Consider the following 10086-nt stretch of genomic DNA (forward strand, 5'->3'; position numbering starts at 1 on the left):
CCATTCTGTCGCACTTTCCATGATTTATTGATTGCGTCAATGAACACACTGGGCTCAGTAATTGAAGCACCGAGCACAGCCTTCACCATACACAGGGGGGACATGTCAGACCAATATTAGACAGGCACACAAAGCTAGAATTTATGGGAGAAAAAAAAACACACACACACACACACACACACACACACACACACACAAAAAATGTATACACACACACGATAGTGTCAAAAGTATAGGGTACAGTTTCAACTCTTCTGGAAAGGCCGTCCACAAGGTTTAGGAGTGTGTCTATGGGAATTTTTGACCATTCTTCCATAAGCACATTTGTGAGGTCAGGCACTGATGTTGAATGAGAAGGCCTGGATCGCAGTTTCCGCTCGAATTCATCCCAAAAGTTTTCCATTGGGTTGAGGTCAGGACTCTGTGCAGTAGGGGTGCAACGGATCACAGTTGATCCGTGATTCCGAACGGGTCACCCCCTTCGGACCGGAACACACTGTGATCCTACCTCCGGAGCCGCGGCCATAACGCTAGGAAAGGCCGCGGCTTCGGCCTAGCTCCGGAGCCGCGGCCATCTTGGTACACCCGGCGGCGGCCCTCCTCTGTTTACACCCACAGAGGAGGAGCCCGCACTCGTGGGACACACGCTGGGAGAGTCTGTACTACCTGGGGGGGGGGTGTCTCTGTACTGAGAGGAGGGGGGGGGAAATCGATGTGGATATTCGGAGGACAAAATATTGACAAAAGTATTGGACCACACCTCCAAATCATTTGGTGGAGGGATAATTAGGGTGGGGGGGATGTTTCCAGGGGTTGGGCTTGGCCCCTTAGTTCCAGTGAAGGGAACTCTTAAGGCATCAGCATACCAAGAAAGTTTGGACAATTGAATGCTCCCAACTTTGTGGGAACAGTTTGGTGATGGCTCATTCCTGTTCCAACATGACTGCTCACCAGTGCACAAAACAAGGTCCATAAATACATGGAGGAGCAAGTTTGGGTGGAGGAACTTGACTGGCCTGAACAGAGTCCTGACCTCAACCCGACAGAACACCTTTGGGATGAATTAAAGCGGAGACTGCGAGCCAGACCTTCTCATCTACATCAGTGCCTGACCTCACAAATGCACTTCTGGAAGAATAGTTAAACATTCCCATAGACACACTCCTAAACCTTGTGCACAGCCTTCCCAGAAGAGTTGAAGCTGTTATAGCTGCAAAGGGTGGGCCAACTCAATATTGAACCCTGCGGACTAAGACTGGGATGCCATTAATGTTCATGTGCGTGTAAAGGCAGGCATCTCAATACTTTTGACTATGTACACAAACGATATATATATATATATATATATATATATATATATATATATATATATATATATATATATATATACACACACATACATAAATAACATTTCACATATACGTACACACACACTTTGGTAATACGTTTAAAAATTTATTTAGCTGTATCTGCCTTCTTAAGAGGATTTTATCAAATTCAAAATGGCCAACGGGCTTAAAGTATTGTGAATAAATGACATTTGTTTAAGTGTTCTTCCCCAGATGTTATTTAGTTGTGTATTTAATAAACACTGGCAATAAATATTTAATATTTCCTGACAAAAATGGAAACAGGAAGGTTCTGTTTACCAAGCTACCCTTATCGAATTGCTGGAAAAGTTTGTTTACAGGGCCCAATAGCTCAAGTTGAAATTTACACAAACTGAATGAATCATAGGAGCAACTCCTGCCATACCTGGATCAAGTACTGTAAGTCACAGCAAAGTCAGAACTCTCGCTCAAACTAGTTCAGACTCAGTAAAGTTTTGAAGCCAATGAAGCAGCCATAGAGGAAGCATTTTCAGAATTAGTTCAGGAATGGTAATTTCTGGTTTCATTACAGGTTCATTATTTTAAAAAAAAAAACACACACCACACAAGCTTCGTAAAATTCAAAAAGACAACACCGCTTTCAGTATTATTACATGCACATTTTCAAAATCCTCCATTACTTAACCACTTGCAGCCCGCCAATGACATAATGACACCCCGCAACACCGATCAAGGTAAAGAGTCTATCACGGAGACTCTTTACCACGTGATCAGCCGTGTCCAATCATGGCTGATCACGATGTAAACAGGAAAAGCCGATAATCGGCTCTTCCTCACTCGCGTCTGACAGACGCAAGCCGATTGGCTGCTCCTGTGACAGGGGGGGGGTTTGTGCTGATCGATTATCAGCACAGCCCCCCCGAGGATGCCCACTGGACCAATAGGGATGCCTACTGGACCACCAGGGATGCAAAAAAATAAAAAAAAGGTATGCCACCTTAGACCACCGGGGATGAGAAGGACACAAAAAATGGATGCCAATCAGTGCCGCAATGGATGCCAATCAGTGCCCACAATGGGCATCACCGATTGGCAGGCATTGTTTGGCACTGATTGGCATCCATTAGTACAACACATACGATAGTGCCCATCTATGCCCATTCGTGCCGCCCATCAGTGCCGCATATTAGTGCCCATCAATGGCACCACATTAGTGCCACCTCATCGGTGCCCATCAGTGCCTGTTAGTGCAGTACCATCAGTGCCCATCAGTGAAGGAGAAAACTTTCTTTTAATAAAACATTGTAAATAAGTAACAAAAAAATAAAAAATAAAAAAAAAATGCAGAAAATAAATATCCCAGAGGTGATCAAATACCACCAAAATAAAGCTCTATTTGTGGGTACAAAATGATACAAATTTAGTTTGGGTACAGTGTAGCATGACCGCGCAATTGTCATTCAAAGTGCAACAGCGCTGAAAGCTGAAAATTGGTCTGGGCGGGAAGGTGTATAAGTGCCCGGTATGGAAGTGGTTAAACTAAAAGCAAACAAAAAGAAACACACAGGGCTGCCACTGCTGATCTCCATCCTAAAATGCCAATCGCCTGGTTGCTATGCTCACCCACTGGCTTTGGTCTCTGTATAGAAATCCTCGGTCTATGTCAGAGATTCTCGATAATGAAGCCACATGGTTTCCAGAAGATCAGCAATGTCATCCCTCATGTTTTCCGTAGGACGGGTCACATTTAGAAGAAGGTCGGTCCTGATACCGCGATGGCAGATATGATGGCGGGCGTTTGCCACTTTGCACATTCAGCACAAGCTTCTCATAGGTTTTGAGGACTATGGAGATTACCGTATTAATGAGATCACCATTGTACTGACCTCAGATCTGCAGCCAACAAGTCTGAATCATCTGATTGAAACACGGAGCGTCTTTAAATAATGAGATGATAGTTAGACGAGTTCTATGGTGGCCATACACGCAGGGCCGCTGATAAGGCAGTACAGTCAGCCCTCCTGTACTGGGCCCAGACCCCATCAGCTCAAGAGAGCGGCCCGGGCACCTGCTGAGCAGGAGGTCCGGCTGTATTATCTTATTGCAGACACCGGTCCTCTTCTGCCTCCCCCGGCAGTGCTACCAGCTTCTCCTCTTCTTGCAGAGGGAATGGTTCTAGCACGTGCGTGACTTTAATCTGCTGCCCGGGCCCTGCTGGACACCGGCTCGGCAGAGCGCATTGCTGGACACCGGCTCGGCAGAGCGCATTGCTGGACACCGGCTCGGCAGAGCGCATTGCTGGACACCGGCTCGGCAGAGCGCATTGCTGGACACCGGCTCGGCAGAGCGCATTGCTGGACACCGGCTCGGCAGAGCGCATTGCTGGACACCGGCTCGGCAGAGCGCATTGCTGGACACCGGCTCGGCAGAGCGCATTGCTGGACACCGGCTCGGCAGAGCGCATTGCTGGACACCGGCTCGGCAGAGCGCATTGCTGGACACCGGCTCGGCAGAGCGCTTTGCTGGACACCGGCTCGGCAGAGCGCTTTGCTGGACACCGGCTCGGGAGAGCGCTTTGCTGGACGCCGGCTCGGGAGAGCGCTTTGCTGGACGCCGGCTCGGGAGAGCGCACGGCTGGACGCCGGCTCGGGAGAGCGCACGGCTGGACGCCGGCTCGGGAGAGCGCACGGCTGGACGCCGGCTCGGGAGAGCGCACGGCTGGACGCCGGGCCGGGAGAGCGCACGGCTGGACGCCGGGCCGGGAGAGCGCACGGCTGGACGCCGGGCCGGGAGAGCGCACGGCTGGACGCCGGCTCGGGAGAGCGCACGCCTGGACGCCGGCTCGGGAGAGCGCACGCCTGGACGCCGGCTCGGGAGAGCGCACGCCTGGACGCCGGCTCGGGAGAGCGCACGCCTGGACGCCGGCTCGGGAGAGCGCACGCCTGGACGCCGGCTCGGGAGAGCGCACGCCTGGACGCCGGCTCGGGAGAGCGCACGCCTGGACGCCGGCTCGGGAGAGCGCACGCCTGCACGCCGGCTCGGGAGAGCGCACGCCTGGCCGCCGGCTCGGGAGAGCGCACGCCTGGACGCCGGCTCGGGAGAGCGCACGCCTGGACGCCGGCTCGGGAGAGCGCACGCCTGGACACCGGCTCGGGAGAGCGCACGCCTGGACACCGGCTCGGGAGAGCGCACGCCTGGACACCGGCTCGGGAGAGCGCACGCCTGGACACCGGCTCGGGAGAGCGCACGCCTGGACACCGGCTCGGGAGAGCGCACGCCTGGACACCGGCTCGGGAGAGCGCATTGGTGGACAGCGGCTCGGGAGAGCGCACGCCTGGACACAGAGGGCCGGATTCAGAAACGAGATACGACGGCGTATCTCTGAGTGCGGGCGGTCGTATCTATGCGCCTGATTCAGAGAATCAGTTACGCATAGATATCCCTAGGATCCGACTGGTGCAAGTGTCTTACACCGTCGTATCTTAGGCTGCATAATCACGCTGGCCACTAGGTGGCGCTTCCGTATATTTACGCGAGGAATATGCAAATGAGCTCGATATGCCAATTCAGAAACGTACGTCCCGCCGGCGCATTTCTTTTACGTAATTTACGTTAGGCTTTTTTCGGCGTATAGTTACCCCTGCTATATGAGGCGTAGCCAATGTTAAGTATGGCCGTCGTTCCCGCGCCGAGTTTTGAATTTTTTTACGTCGTTTGCGCAAGTCGTTCGCAAAAACGGCTTTACGTCATTTACGTTCACGACGAATCCAATAAGTCCTTGCGGCGTAATTTGGAGCAATGCACACTGGGATATTTTACGGACGGCGCATGCGCCGTTCAAAAAAAAAAAACTTCAAAAACGCGGGGTCAAGTAAAATTTGAATAAAACACGCCCCCAACATCCCCATTTGAATTAGGCGGGCTTGCGCCACAACACATACGTTACGCCGCCGTAACTAAGGGCGCAAGTTCTTTCTGAATACAGAACGTGCGCCCAAAGTTACAGCGGCGTAACGTATCGGAGATACGTTACGCCGGAAGAAAGATGCGCTCATCTTTCTGAATCCGGCCCAGAGACTTGATCGATAACCATCAACCAAAATCCATTCCCTGCGTGTGGCGTATCATTCTAATGACGACTATAGATCAATTAATCCTATTGGGAGAAACTGATTGGCCACTTATCAAAATGTGCATCACCACCATTAGGTTTGATGATGGGTAGGAGGCTTTTGCATCCCAATGTCATCTCTTCCTAATGTGGTTCCTGCCAAGGAGACCCAGGGTACTCCACTCATGAGGTAGGTTGTCCATGCCCTGGGGTGCCTAGGTCAGATGGCAAGTTCCCTGGAACAGAAGACTTCCACGATTGGACAGCTGGGTGGGGCGGTAGGAACATCACACAGTGTTCATGTATAAACTGACTGCTACTGTGCAATTTGGGGTCCATGCTCAGAGGTTGGTTGTGCCTGGGAACACCCCATTAAATCTGTATTTCCAACTCCCCCCTACTGCCCAGGCTTCACCCCCATGCCCCCCCGCCCTGCTGCAGGGATGTTTCAGGATGGAGAGCAGAGGGGGGGGGGGGGCTAGTCAATGTCGTCATTTACCAGCTCCTTCCTTTTCTAAAATTAACGGCGTTCATTCACAAACTGAAGCATAGTAAACAGTTTACTATGCTTCAGGGTGTACACACTAATGCAAAAGTCTGTGCACACTTATGGTTTGCAATCTGTGTTTGGGGCACCCTTAAAAAAAAAAAAATACATCGGCGCCTGCAGCTGATCACAAAGGTAGGACCTTTTCAGAGCGATTCAGGAAATGCGCATGGAACACGCCTTTCCGGCAACGCGTTCTGCTGTGAACCGGCGCTTAAGCTGAGTGACCATACACTAAGGGCTTGCTTTGGTCTCTGAAAAGCAAGTGTTCAGATCACTCTTCAGAGAGCATTTGAAATGTGGTGTGGAAGAGTTCTATTGCCTCTTCACTCCCCGCTTTAACCCCTTGCAGCCCATGGTTGCGGGGCACTAGCAGCTGCCCATTCACTTGAATAGGTTCCATGCCTGCCGAAAGTGATGGGGGTATAATTCCCGCCGTGACATGTGTTCACCTAGGGCTTGGATTTTTACTGCCCCTACGTCACATTCAGTAGGCAGTGCCAGACGCCGAATGTGACCCATTCAACTGAAATGCATGCAGTTGCGGCATGGTGGTCAGGGCCGGCCTTTGGGGTGTGCGAGCCGTGCGGCTGCACAGGGCGCCATGGGAAACAGGGGCGCCGTGCGGCACACAGAGCTCGCAGAATGCAAGTCGGATCCTAGACGGGGTGCAGTTCACCCAGGCGCCACAGAGGTGGGGGCGCTCAAGCGCCAGAGTGCTCCCCTCCCTCTCTCGCAGCTCCCAGCCGCCGCACTGTTTCCCAGGTCCGTCCTGGTCCCCCGCCCCCCCCCCCGCAACATCAGTCTGCCCTATATCACCCCAACCTGCCCTATGCCACCGCAACCTGCCCTATACCACCCCAGACTGCCCTATGCCACCCCAATACCTGCCTATACTTTAATTTACAGGGGCCACTTGGGGGGGGGGCGCCACAAGATTATCTCGCACGGGGCGCCTGAACACCTAAGGCTGGCCCTGATGGTGGTGCAGGCTTTTAGGAGTTTAAGTAGGTGGGGGGGGGGGGGCACATATTGGCTTCCAGCTGCCTATTACCTGCCCTCTGAAAAACGATGCACTGTGGATTGCTCTTCGGGCTGGGTTCACACTAGTGCGATGCAGGAACCCTGCAAATTCACTGCAGGTTCCCGACTCGCACAGCAGTTCACACTGCCATATGCAAACTGCTGGGGAGTGTCAGTACATTGTTAATGACACCCCCATTTCAGCTCGCGTATCGCACTGCGAACTGTCAGTTGGGACATTTATCGGATCGCATGGGTGTGAACTCCGATTCTGGTGCGGACCAAAAAAAGGGTCCTGTGCGAGTTTAGTCCGAACGCAATGCGATTTCAACCATACTATCTGTATGGCTGAAATCGCATTGCATGTCATTTGCACTACAGTGTGAATCGCATGCGATTTTGCACCATGCAGCAGTGTGAACCGGCCCTTAGAGCTCTAACACTAGTGTATGTGAGCCCTAAAGCTTTCATCGGAGCTGGAACAATGGACTGGAAGCCAACACCCAAAACACACAGGTGGCAGAACACGCCGTCTCCTGATCGCAAAGACAATGGATGCCAGTTTATTACAGAGACAATAGTGCCAATCCAAATTTTATTTTCTAAACCCAATATCAGTTCTAATAGAAGAACGGTCAGGACAGACACATCCAATACATACACACACATCCACATCCAATACACACACGCATCCAATACACACACACACACACACACATCCAATACACACACACACATCCAATATACACACACACACACACACACACACATACACACACACATCCAATACACACACACACACACATCCAATACACACACACACACACACACACACATACACACATCCAATATACACACACACACACACACACACACACACACACATCTATCCAATACACACACACACACACATCCAATACACACACACACACACATCCAATACACACACACACACACACACACATCCAATACACACACACATCCAATACACACACATATATATCCAATACACACACACATCCAAACACATATATATCCAATACACACACACACACACACACACACATATATATCCAATATACACACACACATATATATATCCAATACACACACATATATATATCCAATACACACACACACACATATATATATATATATATATATCCAATACACACACACACACACACACACACACACATATATCCAATACACACACACACACATATATATCCAATATACACACACACATATATATATCCAATACACACACATATATATATCCAATACACACACACACACATATATATATATATATATATATCCAATACACACACACACACACACACACACACACATATATCCAATACACACACACACACATATATATCCAATACACACACACACACACATATATATCCAATACACACACACACACACACACACATATATATATCCAATACACACACACACACACACACACACACACACACACATATATATCCAATACACACACATCCAATACACACACACACATACATACATTATATATATATATATATATATATATATATATATATATATATATATATATATATATATATATATATATATATATATTATATATCCATATCCAATACACACACAAACATATATATCCAATACACACACATCCAATACACACACACACACACACACACACACACACACACATACATTATATATATATATATATATATATATATATATATATATATATATATATATATATATATATATATCCAATACACACACACACAAACATATATATCCAATACACACACACACACACACACACACACACACATATATATCCAATACACACACATCCAACACACACGCTACAAACAGTTAAAAGATAAAATCAGCACAGCCTGTAATTGCGAAAGGGTGACGCAATAAACTGCAAAGCCACACAAACATCTCACTCCACACTACATAGGCTCAGCCAATGGGTGATGGGGAGGAACCTCAGGGCTGGGACTTGTAGTTCCTCAGCATCTGCAAAAGGTGTGGATTACATGAACAGAATAAAAAAAAATAAAAAAATAGATACTAATAAAAAAAAGTCTCACCTTGCTGTCCTGAAGAGGTCCCATGATCACAGCAGAGAGACAGAAATCCCAATCTGCTCCTTTATGCCCTGGAAATAGGAAGGAACAAGGATCAGAGGAATAGAACCTTCTCCACCATCAGTGATCAATCCTCTCCCTGTTACCTGTGTGATGTGGGCGTTCACCTACCCCCCACTGACACTACCACCTACCCCTCCTCACCTACTCCCTATATCACTGGTCAGTCCCCAATAATCATATCAGTGACAGATGTCATAGGAGAGCCCTGAACTCCCCAGGTGATCAGTTACCTGACTGTCATCAGAGATCTCACCTGCGCTGCTGCCTCTCCCTGTCTGTCTGCTCTGTGCTCTGCTCTGCTCTGCGGACGTTCTGCACTGCAGCCGACACAATGCTCCGCTCTCCTCCCTCCTCCTCCCCGGTCACGTTGTTGCAGCTGCTCATATGATGTACACGATGCCGCCTGTCACTGGGGAAAGTGCAGCACAGAGCACACAGGGACAGACAGGTACTGCTGGGTGAGCACATCCATCACAGTGATTGGCTATTGACTGATCAATGATACCGGCCGGGGGAGAAATCATTTCCAGGGAGCTTAGCTGTCCCCAGCCTGTCCTCATTCATCGGAGCCTTGGCAATTCTACATCTAGAGGACTATATTGGGGGTCCCCATCACATCAGAACCCACCCTTCTAATATGCTCTATATGTAAGAGTCCACAATCCACCTGCCCCCCTTCACATTATAGTAATTACCCCCCCCCATACATTATAGTAATTGCCCCCTTTCACATCAGAGCCCTTAGCCCCCCCCCCTTCTCCCTTCGTTGTTTACCCCCACATCAGATTCTACAGTCCCCCCCCCATTTTCACATCAGAGTCATCAGCCCCCCTTTCACATCAGAGCGCTTACCCCCCCCTTCTCCCTTCGTTGTTTACCCCCCATTTTCACATCAGAGTCATC

The 10086-nt window shown here is 49.4% G+C and overlaps 1 protein-coding gene across 7 annotated transcripts in view; it reads right to left on the bottom strand.

The window, feature by feature from the left end:
* Window positions 1–9594, bottom strand: part of SYBU (syntabulin) — an 84801-nt gene extending 75207 nt beyond the window's left edge. For 4 of the 7 annotated variants that reach the window (XM_040354864.1, XM_040354863.1, XM_040354865.1 and 1 more), the window contains exons 1-2: window positions 9437–9593; window positions 9124–9191 (exon numbers count right to left, since the gene is read on the bottom strand). In XM_040354864.1, coding sequence (XP_040210798.1) covers window positions 9124–9147 — 24 coding nt within the window. In that variant the 5' untranslated portion in view covers window positions 9148–9191; window positions 9437–9593. Of the gene's footprint in view, window positions 1–9123; window positions 9192–9266; window positions 9287–9436 lie in introns of those variants that run through there. The other 3 variants (XM_040354862.1, XM_040354866.1, XM_040354861.1) reach the window with 3 other exon arrangements.
* Between the last annotated feature and the right edge of the window lie 492 nt (window positions 9595–10086).

The sequence above is a fragment of the Rana temporaria genome, chromosome 5 (genome assembly GCF_905171775.1).
Source record: "Rana temporaria chromosome 5, aRanTem1.1, whole genome shotgun sequence".
NCBI classification, from domain to species: domain Eukaryota; kingdom Metazoa; phylum Chordata; class Amphibia; order Anura; family Ranidae; genus Rana; species Rana temporaria.